Source organism: Vicia villosa, linkage group LG1 (genome assembly GCF_029867415.1).
Source record: "Vicia villosa cultivar HV-30 ecotype Madison, WI linkage group LG1, Vvil1.0, whole genome shotgun sequence".
In the NCBI taxonomy this organism is placed as follows: domain Eukaryota; kingdom Viridiplantae; phylum Streptophyta; class Magnoliopsida; order Fabales; family Fabaceae; genus Vicia; species Vicia villosa.
Genome location: NC_081180.1, coordinates 212913491 through 212940196, shown reverse-complemented (window position 1 = coordinate 212940196; position 26706 = coordinate 212913491). Strand labels below are relative to the sequence as shown.

Below are 26706 nucleotides of genomic sequence, written 5' to 3'. Positions count from 1 at the left end.
GAGAAGTGTAGATGCACTTGCTTCAACATCTACCTTGCATAAAAAAACATTGAAGATAAAGACATATTTTTGTATTTTGGTTAGTGTGGTATATATACAAGATAAACTATAGGTGCTTGATGGTCCTTCCTAAAGATAAGGTGATCAAACATCAAAAGGACAACCCTCAAGATTATGATCTTGACCTATGATTAGAATGCAAATGAATGGATAATCTTAGGATCAAGTTTTGGGGTATGACAGTACTTATAATACCTTCTCACAAACAATTCCATTTCTTCATCATCGGATGCTTCATCATCACTAGAGTTAGTCTTGTTTTACTCTTTGTTTGAGGTCATGAGCCATGGACTTATTCTTTACCTCATTATCTTTGTTTTTCTCCTTCTTTAGTCTTTTATCATGCTCATTTAGACACATGACATGTTGCTCGTGTTCTTAAAACTTTCCAAAGAAATTTGTGATGTCCAAAATTGAAAGATCATTAGCTTCCTTTATAGCTGTAACTTTAGGTTGTCATTCTCTATTCAAACATCCCAAAATTTTGTTAGTTTTCGTCTCATTTGGAACGGGCTTCTCATGTGCATTCAAACGACTTAGAAGATGTGAGAATCTCTTTTTCATATTGGAAATAATTTCACTATTTTCCATATGAAAGAGTTCAAACTCTTGATTTAAAGTATTGATTCTAGCTAGTTTGACGTTATTTGTGCCCTCATGAGCAACTTATAATGCATCCCACATAGCTTTAGCCGTCGTACAATGAGAGACACTATAATATTCATCAACCCCCAAAGAGGCTACCAAAATATTTCTCGCTTTCCAATCATACGAGTACTTTTTCTCATCTTCCGCATCCCAATTTTCTTCGGGTTTAGGAATGGTAACACCATCCTTGTTGGTCAACTTTATTTAAAACAGACCGTCTTGGATGGCTTTCCATACTTTCTTATCAATAGAGTTGATATGAATGCACATACAAGCCTTCCAATAGCCATAGTTTTCACCATTGAAAACTGGAGCTCTATTATGCACCCCTATAGGTTCGGAAGCCATTCTTCTAATAAGTGTATTTCGAAGAGGATAAACCAGATCTCTTATTGCAACTTGTTAGACTATAGTCTAATGATCTAGAGTGGGTGAATAGATCAATATAAATTTTTATGGTGTTTTAGAAAGTTTAGTTAACAGAAGCGTCCCGGAATTAACTTTCGTCTATTCTGAACCGCTATTGGTAGGATCAGATATGCTACAAAACATGAAGAAGTTCGATGTGCTAAAAGGTTTGAAAAAGGAATCAATTATAATTTTTAAAAGCTTATTTGTTTGAATGGATACACTTGATTACCTACTTCCAATGAGAATAGAATTGATAAATTGGCTAAGGAAATTTATCAAACAAGTAATGTACACGCGATTTACTGCACAGACAAAACAACAAACACTTAGCCTGCGGTAGTTAACTTGTCAATGCAATCTAAGTGTGGTTGATTGTGATATCCAATTTCAATTACCGATTACAATTCTCTTATACAAAAATGACTTTGTATCACAATTTAACATGTAGACTAATTTCCAAATTAACAATTATGAACCAAGATTAATAACAAGTAATAGAGAAATAGGGAGAAAGGAACACAAGGATTTGGTTAGGCAGATCGTCGTTCGTCCTCTCTACGACTACGTCTGCCCCCAACTCCAAACAGGAATGGAGATAGTTTTTATTAATACTTTGCAAATCTTATTACAAGAGAAGTTAAAGCAATGAACAAACAAACCCATTTTAATGTTGATTCTTCATCTTATCTCCCATTGATCCTAAGCAAGATCAAGTCGACCCAAGAGCTTTCTTTGATTCACCGTCTACCGTGACTCACTTGAACGAATTCGTGTTCTTTAAGACCTTCACTCTGATGAATCTTCACAAAGTCTCTTGTCAACCCCCCCCCCCCCCAATCACATTGATCTTGGAGGACAAAACCCTAAAGATTTTATTCAATGGAACCACCACAATTTTCACCAAAATGAATACTCAATTCCTATCCATGGACGTTATTAAACTTGATCATGTACCCGCAACACAAAAATGATTATGTGTAGTTGTGTTATGAGTAGGAAGAAGAATGAAGATGAGAGGACTTATGTATCTTTCAGGTTCCAATGTTGTATTTCAATGAGTGCATGAATGTATATGTATGTGTGAGAAAAAGAGAGAAAAATCTATAAATTTTGTGTACAAAAAATGCTCAGAATTGAGCGACAGTTCGACCTCTAGAGTCCATGTGTCGACCTAAACAAGACAGTGAGGTTTGGTGTTGATTTAGCTCAGTATGCTTCGAGTCATGGCTTATGTGCGTTGACTCATGGCTTCTGTGCATCGACTCATTGCGTCAACCTAAACAAGGTAGTGAGGTTTGGTATTGATTCAGCTCAGTATGCGTCGACTCATGGCTTCTATGCTTCAACCCAAGGCTTTTGTGCGTCGACTCATGGCTTCTCAGTCAGCACATGAGTTGATACATAGGTTGGTGCAAATCTACCAGAATGAATTTTGACAAACTTCACAAATCAGCTTCAGTATGAGACGACCTATACAACTTAGGAGTCGACTCATGACTATGTAAATCACTCAAAAATCCATTTTTCATGATGCATATGTTTCACTTGACCCATTTATTTTTCAAAACACTTGCTGCACATATTTCCAAGGTGAGTGTAATGCTTGTTCCAAGGAGAGTTCATCCAAACTTCACAAGCACACTTCTTATTATATTTTTGACATCATTAAAACCAAAAAGGACTTAGCACTCACAAAGCTATTGTTCTTGATCAAATATTTTAAGCAATATCAAGTGTCGTATTTGATTAAGAAGTTGTTAATCTAGTATCACTTGTAATTGAAGATTGAGGTAAAGGGCCGTCAATATCAGTGATTGAGATTATTATTGTGAGACTTCAATACGGTGATTGGAAGTGAGAGGAGTTTCTCTTATAAAGCAACAAAATACCAAATGAATTTCCAGGTCGAAATCGGAATTAAACACAGTGGTCGAATTGACTTTTAATGAAACTTATGCGTGCCATGAACTTGTCAAATCTCCTATTCCATTGCCGAGGAGATTGTTTCAGTCCATATAAAGATCTTTTTAACTTGCACACATAATTTCCTTCCCCTTTTCGAAATACCCTTCATGTTATCTCATTAGGATTGTTTCGTCTAGATCACCATACAATGGACGGAGCCAGAGTTTTGTACAAGTGGGGGAAACATATATACTCTCTTCGTCTCATATTATAAGAAAATTTTAATTTTTTAGGTTCGTTGAATAATTGATGTATCTTACTTAGATATAGACCAGATACATTAATTGTTCAATGAATATGAAAATGTGAAATTTACTTATAATATGGGACAGAGGAGTATAAATTTACAGTATTAAATATATATTAGAATTAAATTATATTTATTATATATTATAAAAAAATTAAACATTATCAAACTCTAACAAGAGACTTTCTAATTAAAATATAATATATTGTAAAAAGATTAAACATTATCAAACTCTAACAAGAAACTTTCTAATTAATCATTGTATTTTTTTTTTTGGAATCTTTTATTCTCTAGTGTGTATATATAATATATGTTTTTAACTTCAAAATAGAATGGGGCAAATGCCTTTTTTTTCTTTTGAATCTTTTGTTCTACAGTGTCTGTATACAATATATGTCTAACAAGTGGGGCATGAGCCTACATAACTCTCAATGTAGCTCCGTCCCTGAGAACACAGTCTTCACATCCATCTGTTCCAGTTCAAGATCGAACTGTGCCACCATGGCAAGCAACATTCGAATGGACCTATGCTTCACAATAGGAGAAAACATATCATTGAAGTCGACACCTTCTTTCTGAGTGAAACCCCTTGCGACCAACTTACCTTGTATCTCTTCGACGTTACTCCTTCAATTTCTTCCTTAACTCTGAAAATCTATTTACAGCTGACTAACCATGCTCCAGTAGGTTTCTTGATCAGTTCCCAAGTGTGACTATCATGAATAGATTTCATCCCATCATCCATGGCCTTCAGCCATTCGTTCTTATTTCGAATCCTCATAACTTCCTTATGGCTTCTAGGTTCTTTGTCTAGAACCTCACTTGTAGAGACTAAGGCATAAGCTATAATATCTACATACCCAAGTCTCTAAGGTGGCTTGATGACTCTTTTCGACCTATCTCTTGACAATATGTAGTCTTCAACAATTTTCTCAACTTCCTTATCATCTTCTGCTTCTTCTTCAACTTCATCTGGGATATGCAATTCAGCATCAACATACTCCACCTCAACAGGAATCTCTACCTGTTCTAGCTCTTCGTTAAATATTTCTGCACTTCGACCAACATCATTAGTTTTTTTAAAATCCATTTCAGCTTCATTGAAAACTACATCTCGACTGATGATACTCTTCTTGTGACCTGGCTCTAGGCACCATAGCCTATTGGCTTTTACTCCTTCAGGTATCCCATGAACATGCATTTCAGAGCTCTAGGTTCGACCTTGTCTTGCCTAATGTGAGCATAGGCTACACAGCTGAATACTCTTAGTTTGTCAGGACCTGGTGGATGTCCCAACCAAAATTCTTTAGGTGTCTTCATATTTAATGCAATCGAAGGACATCTATTTATCAGATATGTTACTGTCGAAACAGCCTCAACCCAAAACATCTTCTTTAACCCAACACTAGTTAACATGCACCTAACTCTCTCCAAAATAGTTTAATTAAACCTTTCAGCCAAACTAATTTGTTGTGGAGTACCTCCAGTAGTTTTATGCCTTAAAATATCAGAGGCAGCACAAAAGCTATCGAATGCCTAATTGCAAAATTCAAGGCCATTATCGGTTCTCAACCTCTTGACCTTTCCGCCAGTTTGATTTTCGAACAAAGTCTTCCAACTTTTGAAATTCTCAAAAGTTTCATCCTTAGTCTTCTGGATGAATACCCATAATTTTCTAGAATAATCATCTACTAGGGATATAAAATACCTTACTCTTTAATATGATGAACACCTTGCAGGCCCCTAAAGATCAGCATGGACGTAATCAAGGGATCCATGCGTTCTTTGTTTGCCTTTGGTGAACTTCACTCTACAAGATTTTCCAAGTACACAAGGCTCACAAAACTTTAGTTTTTCGACTTTGTCTCCATCAAGCAGATTTTGTTTCCCTAATTCGACCAGACCCCTTTCACTGACATGACCCAATCTCATGTGCCAAATTTTTGTCTTCGACAAAGGTTTCATGGATGGAACATTTGTCGAACCACTTACAACTTCAACCTCAAGGGTATACAAGCCTTGTTTCTTCACGTCTCTCAAGATTTCCTTCGACCCCTTCACGACTCTTAGGATACTTTTCTCTCATTGGAAAACATATCCCTTCTTGTCAAATTCACCAAGAGAAATCAAATTTCTCTTCAAATCAGGAACATACATGGCTTCAGTCAACAACCTTATTGACTCTTAATGGAGCTTGAATCTCACAGATCCAACACCTACAATCTTGCAAGCTTTGTTGTTTTCCAACAATACAGACCCACCATCTTGATCACATAATTCCTCAAATAAGTCTTTATTTGGAGTCATGTGCCAAGTTCAACTTGAATCCATAATCAACTCCTTACTAGAGTTACTGCTCGAAACCACAAGTACATCATAGGATTGGAAATCATATTGAACAATGGTTGTGTTGCCATTATCCTTACCACCATGATCTTTCAGGCATTCAAGGCACACCTTTCTTTTGTAACCCTCCTTCTTATAATGATAGCATCAAATACCAGATGCTTCGCCAATGTAAGATTTATGCTGACTTTTACCTTTCTTCTTGTCAAACATACCATCCTTTCGCAAGAATTTTCCATTAACAGCCAAACCTTCACCAACCGTTGAAGGTTTATGCTCCTTTCATTTGTTCAAGTCCTTAGAATACAAGGCTGATTGAACTTCTTCGAAGGTCAGGGTCTCCCTTCTATATAAGAGAGTTTCTTTGAAGTGAGCATGTAACCTCGGTAAAGCGCACAACAACAAAAACAACAGAGCTTGATCTTCATCATCGATCTTCACATCAATATTTTCAAGACCAAGAATCAGCTTGTTGAACATATCCAACTACTCAGCCAACATTTTATCTTCAATCATCTTGAGTGAATACAAAGCTTGCTTCATGTAGAGTCGATTTACCAGCGATTCAGTCATGTACAAACTTTCAAGTTTCACCCATAACCCTGATGTCGTCGTCTCCTTTGATTATTGTCGAAGAACTTTATCACCAAGGCTCAACAGAATTGCGATGTGGGCTTTCTCGATCATGGCCATCTTTTCTTTTTCTGTTAATGCAGCATCCATAGTTGCCGCTCCCTTCAACACTTCCAAACAACCCTGCTGGACCAGTAGGGCTTTCATCTTCAAGCGCCATAGACCGGAATCGTTCATTTCGGTGAACTTTTCAGCCTCATACTTTGTTGAAGGCATCTTTTCCACGCTCATCGCACCAATTTGTTGTGAAAATGATGCCAAGAACAGAGTATAATAAGGAACACAATGGGAAGTAAGAAGAACAACAAGGATTGATTATAACTGTTATTCTTTACTTTCTCTTTGAAACAAGATTACAAGTGTTACAAGAATAACAAATAACCCTCTCACTCTAAATTAGGATTTGCAGTGTGCAATAATGAGAGACTAGTATGCTATTTATAATAAACCTAACATACTAAACTAATGGGCATTTTCACAAATACCCATTACAAGCTAACTTAGGGTACATACTAACTTAAATAATTGGACATAACAAACATGCCCAATTCGAAATACTAACAACCATAGCATTTCAACACTACGACTACAGTATATAAGTCTTCGACAACAGCATGCGAACAACCTTTGACCTCATGCATATTTGCTGTCGAACCAGAAGCTACCCTTCAAAATAATAGAGTTCGATCCAATTCTCACAAAATATTTAATTACTTATGAATTACATCAGTTTTTATAGTAATTGAATTGGCTGATTTTTTGTTTTTTCTTTTTACAATTCCATGGGATATAAATCATAAACCAAGACAGGAATATTTTGAATGTGCAACGTCTATCTAGGGTGCAAGGTTTATATGTGACTAGGTATAAGACCATTAATCATGATATGTTGGCGGATTTTGTGGAAAGAATGCACAAGGAGACATCATCTTTTCATATTCATATTGGTGAGATGTCCATCACACTTGATGACGTCTCATGCCTCCTACATCTTCCAATTAGAAGAAGATTACTAAATCACTCCAAAATATCTAGAGTTGATGCACTAGACATGATGGTTACCTATTTTGGAGGTGACCCATGTGAAGCCCAAATAGATATTGATGCCACAAGAGGCACTCATGCTAGATTTTCATATCTATAGAAGTTGTACAAATACCACCAAGATGAAATAGTGGAGGCCGAAGGTGATGATGAACATGTTTTATACCATAGACAAATTTCATTGAGGTCATACCTCATGTACTTTGTTGGCACAACCATATTTGTGGACAATAGTTCAACCTACATCGATGTAATGTACCTAACATACTCCACCGACTTAGATCAGATCCACGAGAGTAACTGGGGGGCTACATAGTTGGTTTATTTATACTTAAAGTAAGGTGAAGCTTGTCTTTGGAAGACAAGACAATTGACAGGAAGTTTCATGCCGCTTACGATAATATATTTGCCCCTTTATTGTTACTGATATGTCATAACACTTTTGAAAATTCGTCACTAATATTTTATTGTAATCATTTTAGGCATAGATCATTTGTCGCTTTCCTCGCATATCCGATTGGGAACTTGGTGATAGATGCACTGATGATTGGTCACATGCTTTCTCTTATATCCCTATTAGAGGGAATAAGGAAATAGAGTCGTTTTAGGAGTTTATTGATTGCACTATAGCACATGACATATGTTAATACTCGTACGACGATCACCATCAAATGCGTCCCTTGGACGACATAACTTTCTACTCTGGATGGTTGGCTTGTGGGCTGTGCATGATGTATCCACATCTTCCTGAGCGTGTCATGCGCCAGTTCATATTTCTTCAAGTTATTCTAAGATCTCCCTTCGTGTTTGCTCCACCGAAAGTCAATGGTAGAGATCATGATGCCATACTCGATGATTTATTTAATCATATGATACCAGTTAATGCATGCAATTTGCCAGCTAGTGATCCAAGGTCTGCTACATTCGACTACATGCAATGGTTCTATAATGTCTCACATCCTTACATGACACCATATGCTGATGGAACACCACCTAGGTCAACTCATCAAAAGATACTGAAAGAGGAGATGACTAGGGATGACCATGCTCAGGACCTGCTTTTGATCTGTCACTGTATTACGACGATTGCAAGAGATGTCACAGAGAGAGAGAGAGATAGAGAGAGAGAGAGAGAGGAGATTTTGAGGAAAAAATTCTAATATGGGCTTCGTACTGGCCATCTTAGTCGAGACACAAAATATCTTATAGTAGATGCGGCAGAGGCGAAACAGTGGATTAGATATATACATTAAATCATTTTTATTTGTATTTTGGTAACAATTGTATTATTTGTATTTTCTGAATAAATTATGTATTGAGATAATGTTTCCGATTAATTAATTAATGTTTGGATTTGTATTATTGTTTGAATTTATATATAACCTCCGTGAGTTACATTAGTATAATTAGTATGATTTTATGATATCCTTAGTATAAATAGCCTAAACATAAGCTAGCCTAAAATAAATATCAATTTTAGGACAAACACTGCCTTGGACTGATGTTCTAAGTTATGAGGATTTCGAATATGCACTTCCGTAATATCCTCTGAGCTATTCAAAACACTCTTCCATGAGCACATAATGAATACAGATACATATACAACGACACACTTGCAATATTAAGAAGATGCATCATCGAACTAGTTTTTGACAAATATGAAGATAGTTGGTTCACTTATGAAACACTATATGCAATTAACTTAATATAGAAAAAGAAATTTAAATTTTCAATGTGTTGACTCTCATCTCGTGAATGGATAAAGTAATGTCGTTTAAATAAATCATCTTTCTTGAATTATCTCTTTTTGGACTAATCACGAGAAAACATGTCTTCCCTTTTTTTACAACGTTAACAATTACAACTAGTATCTCAAGTAAAATCATTTACTTAAAAAACGATCAATTGAAAAGGTAGGGCACGTGTGTAAGAAAGGCAAGATTTATACTCTAACCCAAAAGAATCTCTTCATGATGATGCACGATATCTTATTTATATACTTTGTACCACTCTTCTAGATGTGCCGTTTCATTATTATAAAGTACCCAAGAAAAATCAAACACAAGTAACATTAAACAATGAGACAATCAAACGAAGGCAAAATTAAACTAATCTTTGATTGGAAGAATACTCAAGAAATGACAAAAAGAGAGTAGACTTTAATAAGTGGCCTTATCCTTACAGATATTTTCACATTAAATAATGACATATTAAACCTTAACGTTGCTTTCAAATGACATAAACTTTAAATTAAATTAATTGTCATAAGTTCCCCTAATAAACAAAGTTGATAAATCATAATTGATCCATTCTCTCTAACCCATAATCATCTTCATTTCATTTCCTTTTAAGCCAATATTATCATCAATATATACATCACTTTGTGCCCTCATAGCACCGACACCTTTTAGGCTAATCAAGTTGTCAAATATTAACTAATTCTAAATTGATAGTGAATTTTTTTCAAGCTTATGTGAGTGTGAGAGTTTCTTCTAACATGGAAAGATCATCACTCTCTTCATCTACTAAAAGGTAAATCTCATTTTCACTATACTAATTAATTTTTTGTGACATGAAGCAAAATCATAGTACTAGCTTTTGAAGTATTGAAAATGATTTTGCATGTTATTAGGAGAGGTATAAAGAAAAGAGTAGTGGAAATTCCAATGAAGGATGTGGAAGGGACTAATACCCCACCATCGGATTCATGGGCTTGGAGAAAGTACGGTCAAAAACCCATCAAAGGTTCCCCTTATCCAAGGTACTCTATTCTCATTCTCATACTTCTTATTCTCTAAGTGTATATAAAAACTATAAAATACCACTGCACTCAAAAAATATATAGTTGAATTTTGATATATGATACTTGTAGAATTGTACTAATGGTGAAATTTGTAACAGAGGATACTATAGATGTAGCAGTTCAAAGAATTGTCCCGCGAGGAAACAAGTGGAAAGGAACCATGTGGACCCCACGGTGCTACTTGTAACCTACACTTCCGATCACAACCATGCCGTGCCGCCACCGAGAAACTACCGTAATACAAGCAACACCGCTGCATCGAACAAAGACTCTGAATCAGAGCAGGAGGCTGAACCGGAAACCGAGGAGAGATTTGCGGATCTTGGAGAGGTGTCGTTGATGGCTTCGGCGGATGAGTTAGGCGGATGGTTGGGGGAAGTGGAGGCGATCGCGTCGCCGGGGGTTTTGGAGTGTCCGGTTTTCTCGGAGCAGGAGGTGTCGATGTTGGGGGAAGAGGAGATGTCGCTGTTTGCGGATTTGGGGGAGTTGCCGGAGTGTTCGGCGGTGTTTTGGAGAGGGAGGAGGAGTGCCGGCGATGTGAGTGTGGGACCACTGGTTGAGGCAAATTGTTCATTGTGACACGTGTCGTAACCTCTACATTTTTCATTTTTTGTTTTTAGTTTTCCGGGTTTGTTGGGTTTAGTTTGGAAGAAACAAAATACAAGTGGATATATGCAGTTGGGAGATTCTGTCTCCACGTGCTTGTAATTATTATCAACTACAATCCAAATAAGTTCATAACTTGCAGTTTGGTTCAATAATTGGTAGCATTAGAGTCTTATCCGGTAGATATTAATGGTGGAAAAATAGATTTAATTTGTTGAACATTTTGATTTTATTTGCAATAATTTCAGAGTGGCCTTGAATTTTAAATCCACGCATTTTAATATGGGTCATTTTGTTTCGTTTCCTCAAATTTTTGCCAGTACAAAATTAACAAGAATTTGTGTAATTTAAAGTTTTTAGGAGTGTAAAACTATCATGCAACTTCTCAAAATGACTCTAACCTACAATTCTACTATGTTTTGCATGGTACAAGTTACAATGATAAGAATTAGAGTGAGGAAATCACACAATAGTTGAAGAAAAAAAAAGAAGAAAAATAATAAAGATCTCCTCTAGTCGCAGCACGATCATATAGATCGTGGTGTGATCCATGATACAAGCAATAGAATGAACTCCATAAGATACTATGTTGCAGTTAATTGTATCATGACGATTTGTGAATCTTTCATATATGCCTCGTATGATAAGTGGTGATTCGTGGTGTGATTGCACCACATCGTACCGTGATTGCGTTATAACAAAACCTAATATAAACTAAACTCTTACCGGTGTTAAATTTTCTTTTAACATATTATATATGAAGTATATGATCATTCTTAGGCATTATATCATGAAATATTGTCCACTATATGATGCATTTTTTGAACTATATGATGTATCTCAATCAAATTCAGACACAACAAATAAGCCATCAAAATAGAAAAAGTTTAATAATATTGTTTCTTTGCACTGCACTCCAATATAAGTGAAACCACCTTCAAAGAAAACATATCTTTTTTTTGATTAAAGAAGTTGGAACTTCCACAACATGGACAAGGTCCAAACTGCAAATAATGAGACCACCATCTTAAATTCAAATACTTTATTTATGATATTTACTTTTTATGTGATCAACATATTATGATCTTGAAATGCTATGATCATTGTTTCAAATTGCAGACCGCATCACTTGATGTCGCCGCAATATTGTGGTTGTGGTTAGCAACGCATCGGCAACTGGCCGCAATTGCGGTGTGAACTGAATTCACACGCAACAGCCGCATCACCACAATAACATAACAGTTAATAATGCATTATAACGGTGTTTCAACCACAACAGGCCGCATCGAACCACAACGGTCAAATGGTTCATGTTCATCTCAGATTCTTTTTCAATAAAACTAGTCAGAGACCCGTGCTCCCGCACGGGTAATAGAAAATTGTTTATAAGCCTCATTGTTAAGGTAAAGTTTAATTGAAGAATCTTGTAGTACAGATAAATTTATAATGCAGTAGCAATTTATATTAGTACAAAATTGGCTTTTCATAAACCATTGTTAATGTTGTTATAAAATGAAAAATACAAAAAGTGTTGCATTGTCTTCTTATATTCTACAGAGTTGCCATATGAATCTTCAAAATGAATAGGATGCTTGAACCTGAAAATGTCATAATATACAAAGACAAATGTGAAAAACATGGTATAACAATTAATAAGAGACAACTTTCCATGGAATGATAAAATAAGTTTAGCAAAAGAGGATGACCTCATATGTTTTGGAACACTTCTTTGAACACAACATTAGTGGTGGTATCCATAGGTTCTCTTCCCTTGTCATGAATAAGAATCTTTAATCCCTTCTTGGATTTAACTCGAGAGATAGCCACATATAATTGACCATGACTAAAAACATCTTTCGGCAAGTACAAACCCACGTTGTCCAGAGATTGCCCTTGAGATTTGTTAATTGTCATGGCAAAGGAAACGATAATAGGGAATTGGCGTCTCACCAATTTAAATGGCCATGGTGATTGTGAGGGTGACAAAGACATTCTAGGAATATAAATGAGGTTACCAATATTTTTTCCAGAAATTATCTTGGCTTCAATGACATGCGAGGCAAGCCTGGTAACAGTTAGTCGTGTACTATTGCACAATCCTTCCGACTGATCAAGATTGCGCATTAACATAATCGTGGCACCAACCTTGACCTTGATGGAATGATTAGGTAAACCAGAAGTTTTAAGAGCATTTAGAAACTCCGGAGTAACATGCTCATATGCATCAAAGTTAGTAGAATCAGATTTATCTATAGAATCACTACTGAAGTATTCTTTCTCTTCTCCTACAACAGTTGAAAAATAGAAAAGTTAAATAAAAGCATAATTTGGCAAAGAGTTAATAATAAGTGTAAAAAAGTAGGAATAAATGTAAGTATAATACCTGGAAGAAGGTTTGTAATATACTGGTTGATGTCATCCACTACCTCAATTGTTGAAGCTAAAATTGCACGACTTTGGAGATAGTTGGAATCAAGATAGTTATGAAGGAGATCTGGGTATGTATCCTCAACAATTGCCTTAATGGGATCGGAGAAGTTTGAAATTAAAAACTCTTCTGGAATACATATACTTGCATAACCATCATTGGGCTCACACATGGTTCCATCTCCAATTTTTAAAATCCACTCTGAAAAGCTCCTAATATCATCAGTAGTTGGAGTAGTTGCACCAGCTTGCAAGCGCATGTTTTTTGTAAGTTTCAAAACTTTACAGTGATCCCAAATATAAGAAGAATTTATTGTTGCATGGATAATATCAGATCTAGTACCTCTTGGTATAACAGGGAGAATTTGTCTGAAGTCACCACCAAACACAACAACCTTACCTCCAAATATTTTGTCACATGCATGTGTACTTCCACTCATAATATCTTTCAAGGATTTATCAAGAGACTCAAAGCAAAATTTGTTAGCCATAGGAGCTTCATCCCATATTATTAGATCTGTCATCTTTAGAAGCTCAGCAAGTTCATCTTTTTTGTTTATGTTGCAAATAGAAGTTTCTAAAGTAGGGACAGGAATCTTAAACCTAGAATGAGCTGTTCTTCCACCTGGTAACAACAAACTTGCAATCCCACTTGAAGCAACTGGCAAGACAATTTTTTTCTTAGACCTAAGTGCTGCCGATAAAGTGTTCCACATAAAGGTCTTACCGGTTCCACCGTATCCATATAAAAAAAAAACCCCACCTTGTTGCTTTTCTACACAATCCATAATTTCCTCAAAAATCCCTCTTTGTTCATCTAAAAAAAAAGAAGTATGAAAAAACTATTTTAACACCATAACTTAGGTATAATTTTAATACTAAGATAAAGAAGGGTCAAATTACCTGTAAGAGAAGAGTATAAATTAGCAAAAAGTCGTTGTTGTTCGACAACATTGTATTGACGCTCTTCATAAAGAAGTCTATTTCCTATAAAGGAAACAACATAGTCTTTTGGATATGGCATTGGTTTGAAGTCCTTCAAACTTTTATTATTGTTTTGCAACAATGATTCAATAGCCATTAACGTCAATTCCTTTAGCTCCGCATCGGTTAGTGTCAGTTCTACAATGAAAAAATTATCATTAATATGCGATCTGTAAATAGATATTTAATGTCCACCTATTAACAGTCATGTAAATTTCTCAAGATATACTAAAACTCGCAGACTACTGTATGGTGATTCCTAAAAGATACAAATATTCAATTATAAAGTAACTACATAACAGGATAGTAAATTAAAATGCAGGAATATCAAGAATTGTTTTCATGTGACTTAGAGCAATGGTGTTGAAAACAGTGGCTAAGAATTAGACTTGTCATCGTGGTCTATATTCTGGCCATACATTGTAGCCATACTTACAGCACTGTTGTTGAAATCGTGCAGCCGCCATGCTATATCAAACATGGATCACATATATGTCTTATGGCTAAGAATGAAGGGTCAACTAACATTTTCCAGCCATGCCGTTAATCTCTAAGTCAGCTGCAGCATGTGCAGAATGATAGATACAAATGACCTTCATAAATAAGTATAAATTCCAGCATTGTTGTTTAACCATACATTCCTAAATGACAATCTCCTTAAAAAATCAAATATAAATAAAAGTACTTAATAACAGTATGTGTAGAATTAGTATTGATGAGATACCTTGATCTCCGGCCAATGATCGTTGTTCGTAAAGAATTCCATCAGATAAATACATCCAAGTCTTCCTCCAAACATGTTCTGGTCTGTTCATGGATGACGATAACAACATTGTAACAAATAATTTCCGTAAAAAGAGTCCGGAACCCCAAACATGTGCCTCTTTTATTGCCTCAACAAATTCTCTATCATCTTGTAGGAATCCCATAGCAAAGCACGCTCCTCTAAAAGTTTTATGTTTTTTACCATCCACAGTCTTGATGTCTGCATAACACAAAGGGCCTTTTTTTACCGTGAGCATCATCCTTAAATAAAACAATTCACCTGTGCTTTGAGGGACCCAAATAAGTCGACCAATTGTGTACCCTCGCTTCCTTGGTTTCCAACTCCGACTTCGTTTATGATAAACAAACTTAGAAACAAAATCACCATAAGTTAGTAATCTAGCATCTTCGTAAGTTTTGTTGGCCTCAAACCAAGAAGTAAACATTGACTCGGTTACACTTGGTTTGAGTAAAACATCACCAACTTGTTCGTAGTCTTTGTAGAATACGGAGTTTTCACCTTCCATGTGGAAATACAATCTCTCTACGGCTGGCTTTCTGCCGTGTATAGAATAAGAAAATATCCTCCAACACGCCTCACTTGGAGAGATGTAACGACAATCCAAATATTGCTTGATCTCATCAACGTTGTCTTTGTCTTCACCTTGTATGACAGCAGAAATTCGATCAGAACCTTTGTTTATGTATTTGAAAAGGTATTTGATGGAAGTACTTTGATTGCACCATTCCATGTTGATGTGGGCTTCGTACTTCAACAACAAACTTGGGTTGTGAGGAACAACATGACCACTATGAAAGATTACACCATTTTTCTCTATTGTGTGTCCGTTATTTCTTCTTCTATAAACAGGATAACCATCTTGGTCCACTATTGTCGCCGGTTGAAATTTCTTGGGGTAAAACTTGGAGCATTTGTTGTCCTTCATGCAAGGTGAGTCCTTATTTACCAAGCCACAAGGACCATGGACCATATGGCTTTTTACCAGATTGTACAACCGTGGGTGTGTCACAGGATCGGGCACTTCCGCACTGATGATCTTGTCAATGTCTTCGGGTCTTGGATATTTGTTAGAAGGATGCAGAAAGATCAATATATGGGCATGTGGCAATCCTCTCTTTTGAAATTCAATGGTGTACATATCTAGCAAAATTAATTACAAAAAGATTAGCACAGTATCCTAGTCTATTAATAGTAGTATAACAATAAATTAAAAGACAAAGGCAACAAATGACTCACAAGCAAGAACTTTCCCTAGTACACCTTTCTTGGTTAAATCGGAAAGCAATTGATCAAACTTGATTTTGAATATTCTTGAAATGATGTCCGGTCGATCTTGTGCTTTCAAATGAAGTGGACCTAGTACTCTTTGAATCTCGGGCCAGTTAGGATTGCAGGTAAATGTAATGAACAAATCAGGAAACCCAACTTTACTACAAATAGCCATCCCATCGTAGTACAATTGATCCATAAATCTACGACCGCCCACAAACGAAGATGGCAAAACAACTCTTTTACCTATGTTTGACCCCGTGGTTTGACTCTGGTCGCCTTCTTCATTTAGAGAACTGTACTTGCAGACCCTAAGCTTTGGTTGATTTTTTCGAAGCCATTCTAACTTCTCTGATTCTAACATTGTGTAACCATCACATAGAAATTCCTGGAATAACCTTCGTGAAGATAACAGAGTCTTCGCTTCATTTAGCCTGTTCTGAATGCGAAAAGCAAGCCATTCTCTAATTGTAAGCCTGTTTCTTACGCTGTTTTCGTATATCGGCAAGTCTCTATGAGCCACATCTGGCCTATAACCGTCCTCACCATACGGAAATATCAAAGGATACTGAAAAGCCATGTAACTGGCGTGAAGCTCATTGATTCTCTTAAGTCTACCGCCTTTTGTATGCATAATAATATCCCTCATCTCAGCCGTGTCAATATCACCGACTACCAAGGCAGCAACTTCAGAAACGGTTGGTTGATTGTATACTCTGCCATCTCTGGGTCTTTCCGAAATTAGTCTCAACTTCAAGTTTTGAGTATCCCCGTTATTTAACCATTGCCTTGCCATTTGAAAACTCTTAGCATGAGGATTGCACTGATACAGCATTTCAGACAACTGTTGTACAATGGCTTCATCAAAGTTTTCTTTGTTCCTAGACAGGATATTAAAGTGAGAATTACACAAATGCTCACACCAGCATACATCATACAGGAGCTTAAGAAAAACCCCACACCAGATTTAAAACATTTATAAAATGTGAAGTAGTATGTGATAAAAGAAGCATAGCTAAAGGGAAACAAAATTTACCTTAGTCTGTGCATTCTATTGTGGACCTCATTCTCGGTGTCGTAAATATATAATTGAGCAAACTTAGGCATCTGACCTTCAGGAGGTAACAAACTCCCAATTCGATGACATGTTTTACCTTGTACCCTAAGTGTTGGAGGCCCACGTCCATTGTTAAAACGGTTGTCCAACTTGGCTCCGGGTGATGTGAAGGCAAACATCATATTGTAAACTCGAATTTGTTGTTGGAACTTCCTGCTGTCTAAGTTATCGTGATCAAATAAAAGCTTGGCAAGTATTTCAGGAGGTTCTTCTAGCAATGGGAGTTCAACCTTCCCATTTCCACAACAGAGCATAAACTTTGGATTAGCTGCATGAGAACTTTTGTGCATCCTCTCCTGATACCACATCATTGCTTTACAATACCGGCATTCAATTAGAGGGTCACCAATGTCGTAATAATCTACATTTGCACTCATTGTTTCAGACATTGGGTAGAATTAGTTAACGGTCATAAATGATGAGACATACGTAGTTCATATTGTAAAAATGCTATACCTTCAGAAGTTTCGCCGGGATTGTCATTAATTGTAAAAGGTGCTGTTATATCTTCATTCTCGGAACATATTTCATCTTCGGAATAATATGCTAAGTATTAAAAGAAAGGTATATATTAGGCCAACCATTAGGGAGTGGTAACTTGTATAACTTTTTGATAAATAAGTCATAACTGTTTTGCTCATAATGCAAATCACAAAGTAGGACACTTACTTGCGAAAGGGTCGTAGTCTTCGCTATCATCTTCCGAGCCACTGTTAAAATCCAAATTGACAGTAGGTGTGAAAATTGGACATGAAGGCTCAGGTCGATGGTTGGGCTTATGGTTGGACTGAGAGAATGGTGTAGGCACACCACTGCCAGGTTGGGAATTTGATTGAGGGACATCCATATTATGGGAAGAAGGAGTCTCTTGTCTCCTGAGAAAAAAAATCTTATACCATATCAGAATTGCAACCTTCATCATTGATATGTAATTGTTTATTACTTGGTTCACAGAAATCATTAATCATAGCATTGCAACACCATTTACCTGCTTTGCGAGGTTGAATCGGGTGTGCCTTTAGAAGGCCCTGTTTGATGTTCATTAATCTGGACTGGAAACTGTCTGCTCAAGTTGAACGCCAGGTTTGGAACTCCTAATTGTTTTCGAGGCCGGCCCCTAACTGGTTTTTTTACTGTTGGCCTATTAAGTTTAGAATACAACAAATGGAAATATGATTAATATCATGAATCAGTAATTGTTATAGTTCTATACTTTCCACTATATAGAAACATAAAAGAAGAGTGACTTAAATATCAATGACTTGGTTTTGAACATACTGCTCATAAGTTACGACGGAAGACTGACAGTTTGTAGTGCACGACTGTGTTGCATGAGAAGATGGTTCAATTTGTGTATCCAGGCCTGCTCTATTTGTTATTGTGGAGTTCACTCCAGAATTACAGTGCTGATTAGTGTCAATTTGCACCCTTTGTACAATCACGTTTAAGAAATGGATTAAAATATGATTAATATAAACAGGACATGGATAAAAAATCAATAACTATATTCATTACATATGAATTCAGTAGTTAGGTATACGTAAGTACCTTTTTTGTGAGCTTGATTCCGGTGTCACTTTAGCAGAGGGAATTCCACTTTTTTCGGTAACGCTCGAATATTTTCTGGTCAAGTTCAAAGCTAGATTGGGAACTCCAAAATTTGTTTTAGGCCTGCCCCTACCAGGTTTATTAATTGCCAATGATCTGTTTAAAAAATTCAAAGAATCATATAATATAAATAATACAATAATACAGAGATCACATGAAGTTTTTTATCTAACGTTGGTGTATTAGAAGGACTTCCAACTTCACTGATGATGTTATGATTAATCGGCGATCGCTCTTGTATAATTCCAGAGGTTGATTGAGTAATTCCTTCATTTGAGTAGACTGTAGAATTTGAAGAAAACTTTGACAATAAGTTTCTTCCTAATGAGTCTATCTGGCTGCACTTTCTATTTCTTTTAAAAGCATGTCTTGATAGGCTAGGTTTTGAACCATCGGCGGGAGGTTGTGAATTTAAATTCGTGTTTTGAAATGACGGAGTCAAGTCGGAGAAAGGTTGTCTTAGCATCATTGGTGTTGGAGAATTATGGTCCGTGTCAATAACACTTGGTGGGTGAGTACTATATCTCGGACGTTTAGAACGATTTTCTTTCAAAATCAATACTCGTCTTGCTCTAGCTTTTTTCCGTGGAGTTGTAATCTCAACACGATCCATCGTTCAAACTAACTAATCCCTACATCATGTAAATATTATAATATTAGTTGATAGGTCTAAAGTCAATGCACAAAGACATGATATTATCATTAATGTCATTAATCAACTCTGCCACACTTCCAGCTATTTGCTAATTTTAAACCTTATGGCATACTAAACTAAAGAACATTACATTCTACATTTAATGAATGGGACAGTTTCCAAAAGAAATCATATCTACCAACATTAAAGGAATAACCAACCAATATAAATGATATTGCAGATGATGCATCATAAAGACTGAAACCAACCACCTAATTCATGGTTTATATATTAAGAGTCTCAACAGCAAGGAATTCCCATATTATCTCTGTAAAGACAACAAAAGCTATTCAAAGTCTATGGTCAACAGTAAGTTGAAACCAGCCATGTTTTCTTACTTTAGCTACAACTCTGAATAAATATAGCAGGAGATGTATGCTAACATGGTGAAAGACACTCCACAAGTATTTCAGCATGTATGCAAGAACACTACCAAATCTCATTGTTGTGCATAACTTCAGAATGTATACATGGTAAATCAAAAGCATCTTAACAAAATCTAACACATACCCCGCTCAAATATTACGCCTATCCCTACTTGGAAATGGCTATAAATCTAAAGACATCAAGTTATTCACACTCACCTAACGGCTGATGGATATTTGTCAATTTGCAGATGATTAATTGTTAAGAGCCAAAGTTCCAGGTTAGGCAATTGGAAGACAAATTTCATAAAGCACAGGAAGCTGCATCGAGTTCAATGGTGTAAATTCTGGTGATGTTTTTTTTCTTAATTTAATAATATAATAATGATAGTTTCTAACAGAATATGTGTTATTGAATTAATAATAAAACAATGTTAGTTGCCAAACATAATTTTGATAATTTAATAAGATGACCTGTAACTAATGGGATAGCATTAATAGATGAAGTCAATAATATTACTACACTGTAACATTAGTTATTTAATAGTTTGGGTCAAATTGTTGGTAATAATATAGCTGCCAGATTTATTCCATTGAAACAATGTATGTTGAGCTAATTCTGGTAAAGAAATGAGTGACAAATATTAATGTGACAAACATTGTCTTTAAATAAATGACCATATAATTCTGGCCAGTTGTAATCCGTTTTACAAAGGTCATCTAGTTAGGTTTGTTTGCTATTTTTCACATATAACTCCAATCACCTTCAAGAAATCATGATATATGGTTCATATTGTTAGCATTTGGAAGTAATCACAAATTTAGATAGGAGGCTGCCAAGCTAGATACAATAGTAGTCTGCACCATACACGGCAGGCTGTTAGGCAGCTGTGCAAAGACTAACTCAATATGAGTGGTTTCATCCCATAAAACTAAGCTAGCAGTTGTGACCGTGCATTGAAAAGGTAACATACAAATATCCATACGAATAAAGATAATCATAATTGCAGCAAAAAATACAAACTGCAGGTATCTTACCTTGGGGAAGTATCTTTAGCATTTAAGGTTGAAGTGACCTTGTACACAAACTTTTCCCTAAACTATGGACAAAGTCAATAGGCATTGCTGCTACCATATCTGCAGCAGTGAAAGTACAGGCTACTCTGAAAATGACAGGACACAAAGTGATGCAGAACCTTGGGGTAAAACAATAAAAAATTCAGCTGAAATTATGTTTATAAATTTTTTACTAATAAAGTGAAGCATAAAAGAAGCATAAAGTGGAAGCAGTCTGTTTATTACCTTGGGGCTGTATCCTGAGCATTTAAGGTTGAAGAGACGTTTTAATATCTGTTATCCCAAAAATCTGGCCAGAGTCAATAGGGAGCAGCAGTCCCATATCTGCAGGAATGAAAAGGACAGGTCTAATGTTGATGCAGTTACCAATGTAAAAACAAATGAAACCGAAAGAAAGCACAAAGATATGGGAGGCATCAACTATAAGCAATTGGGCTGAAACATCATAAAGATATGGTGAAATAATGTTAGTGCTATTTCATGGACAAAATTGAAAACAGAAAATAGTCTAGTATTATCAACAAATAATGTCACCCAAATTATGTGACTTATGAGATATTCACCAAGAGTATACATGTATGAATGACTTTATTTCTAATCATTATTTGCCTTGTGATGGTTAGTCTAAGACCTCAATAATGACATATAAAAAAAACATTATATCAATACTGTCATACTCAATTTAGGCCAATGACAGTTCAATTACCCAAAATGAGGTAGTTAGGCAAACAGGACAGCAAGATTGTTACAATAAAAATGTGCAAAATTGGATATTATAAGCCAACAGCTGTGTGAATAATAGTATGAACTTTAGGCATATAGATAATGGAAGTTAAATTAAGTTACCAACTGAATATCATCCTTACAAATACCTAACTATGAGGTTAGGATTTAAAGTGTGGCTCAAAACATGCATAACGACACGAATTAACAAACAAAATACTTAAAATTTGGATTATCTCCTTACAAAAAGGGTGTCAAATAAAGTTATGCATCAAAATGATCTAGGACATATGACTTTGGCACACCACTTTACTCCTTCTTAATAAGCTTAGTCTTCCTGATAGGCTTGGCTTTAGTGGCAGATTGCTTGGGTGTAATTTCCTCAGACAAAATGGCATCATTGATAGAGGTTGATGGAGCAAACCTCTTGGCTGGAGTAGTGCTGGAGCTGGCAGTAGGACTCCCAGAATTGTTGCCAGCAATGGACATTGGAGCAGATTCTGTTGGTTCAGAAGCTTGTGTTACCTAGTAATGCAAAAGGGAAAACATGAGCATGCTTGTATCATTTGGTGCTGCATTGACAGTATCGTAATTAAAGGCTGAAATGGTGTGGTAAATGGCTTACATTAGCCTCTATTGGGTCCTCAGTATGACCATCCTCCGGAATTTCTGTGACAGAGGCAATTGAGTTTAGCTGCAAAAGTCAAACATAGATTTTTCATCTTAGGCATATCAGATTCCATGTGAAGAATGGGATTAAATAACCCTTAATGGTATAAACAATAAAATAGTACCTCATCAGGCGTGAGGTACTTGTCAAACTTTTCGTATAAATTGTCACCGTTAAGTATGGCTACAATAGAGAATTGGTCGAAATCAGATTGGTACTTGACACGGAAGACCAAATCTTTATTCAATAGAACATCAAGATGTGCAGGCCAAATCTTAGGGTTATCCTCTCCCGCCTAAGCATGGTAACAAACAACCAACATCAAATTTGCATATAATACAAATAATGTAAGGAAAACTAAAGATTATGCATAAGAGTGTCATGTAGATCTTTATTGTCCTTTTTAAATGATTAATAAAGAAAACCAAAAGATAAGATCTTCACCTCCTTCATGACTTGTTTAAGTTCCTTTGCATTCAATTTTGTGTAAGGAATAACATCCTTGTCCCAAAAAACAAAAGTACCACCGTGATTATCATACACAACCTCAACTTCAATTTTGAATCTATAAGGAAAGGAAACCGTAATGTTAGTAAATTGCTAATACTGTAAAATGTCATATAGTTCATTAACTGTAGTCTAAATTACAAATTAATTACTTAGTCACAGGTTCCACATTGGTAAGTCCGCATGAACATTCAAACTTATCGCCAAGGGACTTGTTAGAAGATTTACATCCCGGGCATGCCTCAAAAAACCAGCCAAACTTTGAAGCTTTGAAATGTTTTGTAGTTCCAATAGTGGTTGCAAAACAATCCTAAATGGTAAAAACAGCAACATTTGCATAACAATCTAATGAAGTATAATATGTAATATGATGAAAGAACATTTGTAACAGACAAACCCTTTTTAACTCAGCAATTGCACGGATACTTCTGACCTCGTCGAGGCTCTTCCAGTTGTTGTTAGCGGATTGAACAGATGAATCACAGGTTAAGGAAAGTGCAGGGGCATTGGATGAATCAATTGCCGCAAATCTGAAAGTGGAAACAGTTTGACATTTAAGATGTTCTCAAGTGGAATAAATGAAAAAGGCATAATACTTTAGCAACAGTTGGGATTACCTAGCTTTGAATTCCTCCACTTGTGGATGTTCCAAGTTTATGTGAAGTCGAGAGCCACTCCATGCATTAGAGAGAGATGGTAAACCAGAAACTGATATACATAATGAACAGATTAACAAACATTTAAAGCACTAATTCTGATTAAATTCAGTGTGATGCATCATTGAAAAAGCCATTATGAAAAAAATACGATTATACCTTTGTTTGGCTTGCACCAAGCATGTGTCAAGAGAATGATAGTAGGTTCTTTTTTCTGTGTGGCAGGGGCATTGTAACTCGAGAATTGCTTGCAGTAATCATCCCATAAGACAACCTCAATAACGTTTCCTTCAACATCACGTAAAGTGATATTGACGCAAGACTTCCTACCATCTCCTCCCCTCTGTGTCCTAATCACTTCATGTAAAACACCTATGACATCTGGAATTTAACTCATTATTAGTTGAGAAAAAGGCCAAAAAGAAAACCTATATGCATATCCTAAGTTGCTAAGTAGTACATACACCAAAAAGCATAGCAGGGTGGTATACAACAAAAAACTACCTATACACATGGTTGCATACTCACCATAAAGCAAATCAGCCTTGAAGCTCCCTTTGAGAAAGTTCTCTATAGGCTGAAAGTTGTATTTGTGATGGGGTATGTCGGGAAACGGCACATTTGTAATGGCAGTCCCTCCATTGAAGACAATCTTGAGTGGGTTAGAACAAACTTTTAAGGCTCCATCATTAACAACCGGCTCTCCATTATATAGTGTATATGTTTCATGTTCTTTGACCTGATCATGCCAATCCTTGAAATCTCGGCTCCGGGTGGTGACGTGAATTTGATCACCCTGTGCCAATCAAGGCCAAAAGGCATAACATGAGTAAAAGCATAAAATTGAAGAAGTTTATATTGTGATAGCAGACAGACCAAGAGCATACCCAAAAAATTGCATAACTTTAAATATCTAAGAACATGAGTAAAAAATGGCAGAACTTTAAATATCTAAGAACATGAGTAAAAAATTGCAGAACTTTAAATAACTAAGAACATGAGTAAAAAACTGCAGAACTTTAAATGTCTAAGAACATGAGTAAAAGCATACCAAAAAAATTTATACTGTGATAGCAGACAGACCAAGAGCATACCAAATACATTGCAGAACTTTAAATATCTAAGAACTCTTAAAAATAGCCTTTTAATGGAACTATCAATAACAACACCCCCAAGAACGGATAAATTTCGTATGGTTGCAAAAACAGATAAGAACCATCAACACCAACATAAGAACAGGCCAAGAGGGAAGTTGCGACAAACTTAAAGCACTCAGAGATAAATAAAATCTAACCTTCACATCTTGAATGACCAACTCGAGGTGTTTATGCCCTGATTTCTCCTTAACGACCCACAAATCAACAACCCTTATTTGCATCTTCCAAACTTGGTTTCCTTTCACCAAGTCCTTGATCAATATAGGAGCCCTTGACATTGGTCTTGAAGTAGTCTGTATAAAAACGAAGCAATGTATTATAAACTGAGGCAAAGACATGGTAAAATAAGTTGAAAAAAAATGAAGAACAACCTGAGGAAGGAGACGAAGGCGCTGGAACTGAGGGAGGAAGAAGATGAGTGCGTTGGAAGAGAGGAAGGAGATGAATTCTTATCTGCTTGGAGAGAGAGCAAAAGTAAGAGTGTTAAGTAGAAAAGAGTGTTAAGAAGAAAATCAATTGCACGGAGTACAATTCGTACCAGATACTTGGGTGTTTAGGAAGGAGGGAAAATGAAAAAGGTAACATACTGGAGTGGCCAATGAGTTGCTGACACTTGGCATGGATATGTCCAAAATATATAAGTAGTTACATTGTTATCCTTGGTTAGGATAGTAGATGGTTAAAGGGTTACATTGCTGAAGGAAGGGCATAAACGTATCTAACAATTAAAAAGTAACATAGTTGATATCAAAGAGCAGTAGAATTAGTTGTTTACATAAATAGCCTTTTAGTAGTGTATTTTATTTTTTGTAGAAGGTTAAATTAGGAAAATTGATCAATCTTTTAGTAATGGTTAGGATAGTAGACTTAAGTAGAAGAATCTTAGACATAAACAGAGAATCTCAGACACAAGCAGAACAATTTCAAACATTAGAATAAGAATCTTATGTTCAGATTTAGAGTTTACCTTTACTTTATGTCACTTCTCTACTGAACTGAGATTTCAAATGCATGTAAAATTTTTATTTAACTTGTTTTTGCTTCATTGATTTTCATTCACAACTTCAATACTTTATCGCAATTTCTCTCTATTTCACAGTGTGTTTGAATTTGACGCAGGTTTCTTCCTCTCCTTTCCAACTTCATTCATAGTTTCATACTACTGGCAGTGCTGTGTATGTAATTTTCCACCTCATTTCACTCATTATTGCAGAAGTATAGTAATGTTTTTAGAAATGAAGAGAGATTTGGAGAATGATTTTATTTTTTGAAGTTAAATGGTTTGTTTTCACTAACTGAGTAACTATGTTGTTGTTCACCGCCATGTTCTTGTTCGTACGTAGACCATATAAATGATGATGATATAAAGTAAAAAAATTTCATTAGTTAATTTATTTTGGAAGTGTAACCATGTGTCTAGTAGCTTGTTGTGATTCATTTGGAACTTGCGATAATGGTAAGGTCGCGTGTGTTTGTTATGTGTTGGCTTATGAAAAAAATACAAAACGTTTTTTTAGATAATTAGCTAAAATTTTGGGAGAGAATTTGTAGAGGAAAATATTGTATTTAATAATTTTAATTTTTTTAAGAATTTATAATTTTGTGTCTTTTAATTATTTTATGTCAATACTAAAAAAAATAATTATTAAATTGTATTCATCTACTACTTAAAATAAATATTTAATCTTTTCGACAAACACTTTTTATTTATTTAAATTAATTAATTAAATTGTAAAGAAGATAGTGTATTTTATTTAAATTTTATATTTATAATTAATTATTTATATATTTAATTAATAGGTATTATTGAATAATGCCTCCACGAGAACAATTTCCTACAAAAGGTTTGGATGGTGCTCCAAATGATGATATTGGATGGTATTTTGAAACGTCAGAATTCGG

At 35.6% G+C, this 26706-nt stretch overlaps 4 protein-coding genes across 4 annotated transcripts; 1 reads left to right on the top strand and 3 right to left on the bottom strand.

Annotated features, from left to right (window-relative positions):
- Positions 1-9655: 9655 nt before the first annotated feature.
- LOC131622329 (probable WRKY transcription factor 65) lies at positions 9656-11352 on the top strand. Its single transcript, XM_058893362.1, has 3 exons — positions 9656-9886; positions 9987-10115; positions 10256-11352. The coding sequence occupies exons 1-3, from the start codon at positions 9852-9854 to the stop codon at positions 10734-10736; spliced, it is 645 nt and encodes a 214-aa protein (XP_058749345.1). The 5' UTR covers positions 9656-9851; the 3' UTR covers positions 10737-11352.
- Positions 11353-12242: 890 nt separating this feature from the next.
- Positions 12243-14300, bottom strand: LOC131622318 (uncharacterized). The gene is made up of 4 exons (XM_058893349.1): positions 14094-14300; positions 13147-14007; positions 12470-13048; positions 12243-12361 (listed from the first exon to the last, which is right to left on the bottom strand). The coding sequence occupies exons 1-3, from the start codon at positions 14269-14271 to the stop codon at positions 12471-12473; spliced, it is 1617 nt and encodes a 538-aa protein (XP_058749332.1). The 5' UTR covers positions 14272-14300; the 3' UTR covers positions 12243-12361; position 12470.
- Positions 14301-14379: 79 nt separating this feature from the next.
- Positions 14380-21179, bottom strand: LOC131594520 (uncharacterized). The gene is made up of 12 exons (XM_058866683.1): positions 21053-21179; positions 19129-19587; positions 18896-19051; positions 18626-18775; positions 18336-18488; positions 18017-18222; positions 17804-17893; positions 17267-17708; positions 16198-17111; positions 14899-16101; positions 14611-14642; positions 14380-14433 (listed from the first exon to the last, which is right to left on the bottom strand). The coding sequence occupies exons 2-12, from the start codon at positions 19566-19568 to the stop codon at positions 14380-14382; spliced, it is 3840 nt and encodes a 1279-aa protein (XP_058722666.1). The 5' UTR covers positions 19569-19587; positions 21053-21179.
- A 748-nt stretch (positions 21180-21927) lies between these two features.
- Positions 21928-25090, bottom strand: LOC131622310 (replication protein A 70 kDa DNA-binding subunit A-like). Its single transcript, XM_058893339.1, has 10 exons — positions 24942-25090; positions 24176-24443; positions 23807-24028; positions 23609-23699; positions 23389-23521; positions 23144-23301; positions 22929-23049; positions 22609-22779; positions 22440-22508; positions 21928-22339 (listed from the first exon to the last, which is right to left on the bottom strand). Exons 1-10 carry the CDS (start codon positions 25080-25082, stop codon positions 22124-22126), a joined length of 1590 nt encoding a protein of 529 aa, XP_058749322.1. The 5' UTR covers positions 25083-25090; the 3' UTR covers positions 21928-22123.
- Positions 25091-26706: the final 1616 nt, after the last annotated feature.

Excerpts from the sequence above, each read along its gene's own strand:
- LOC131622318 (XM_058893349.1), bottom strand. The coding sequence starts at position 14,271 with ATGGCTATTGAATCATTGTTGCAAAACAATAATAAAAGTTTGAAGGAC. Across the intron at positions 14,008-14,093 it reads TTTATACTCTTCTCTTACAG|ATGAACAAAGAGGGATTTTT; the intron begins GTAATTTGACCC and ends CTTTTTTTTTAG. Across the intron at positions 13,049-13,146 it reads TATTACAAACCTTCTTCCAG|GAGAAGAGAAAGAATACTTC; the intron begins GTATTATACTTA and ends CAACTGTTGTAG.
- LOC131622329 (XM_058893362.1), top strand. The coding sequence starts at position 9,852 with ATGGAAAGATCATCACTCTCTTCATCTACTAAAAG. Across the intron at positions 9,887-9,986 it reads CTCTCTTCATCTACTAAAAG|GAGAGGTATAAAGAAAAGAG; the intron begins GTAAATCTCATT and ends GCATGTTATTAG. Across the intron at positions 10,116-10,255 it reads AAAGGTTCCCCTTATCCAAG|AGGATACTATAGATGTAGCA; the intron begins GTACTCTATTCT and ends AATTTGTAACAG.
- LOC131622310 (XM_058893339.1), bottom strand. The coding sequence starts at position 25,082 with ATGTCAAGGGCTCCTATATTGATCAAGGACTTGGTGAAAGGAAACCAA. Across the intron at positions 24,029-24,175 it reads CAAGGCTGATTTGCTTTATG|ATGTCATAGGTGTTTTACAT; the intron begins GTGAGTATGCAA and ends GTTAAATTCCAG. Across the intron at positions 23,050-23,143 it reads AATGTGGAACCTGTGACTAA|ATTCAAAATTGAAGTTGAGG; the intron begins GTAATTAATTTG and ends CTTTCCTTATAG.
- LOC131594520 (XM_058866683.1), bottom strand. The coding sequence starts at position 19,568 with ATGGATCGTGTTGAGATTACAACTCCACGGAAAAAAGCTAGAGCAAGA. Across the intron at positions 18,776-18,895 it reads GAATCAAGCTCACAAAAAAG|GGTGCAAATTGACACTAATC; the intron begins GTACTTACGTAT and ends GATTGTACAAAG. Across the intron at positions 14,643-14,898 it reads ATCATTGGCCGGAGATCAAG|CATGGCGGCTGCACGATTTC; the intron begins GTATCTCATCAA and ends TGTTTGATATAG.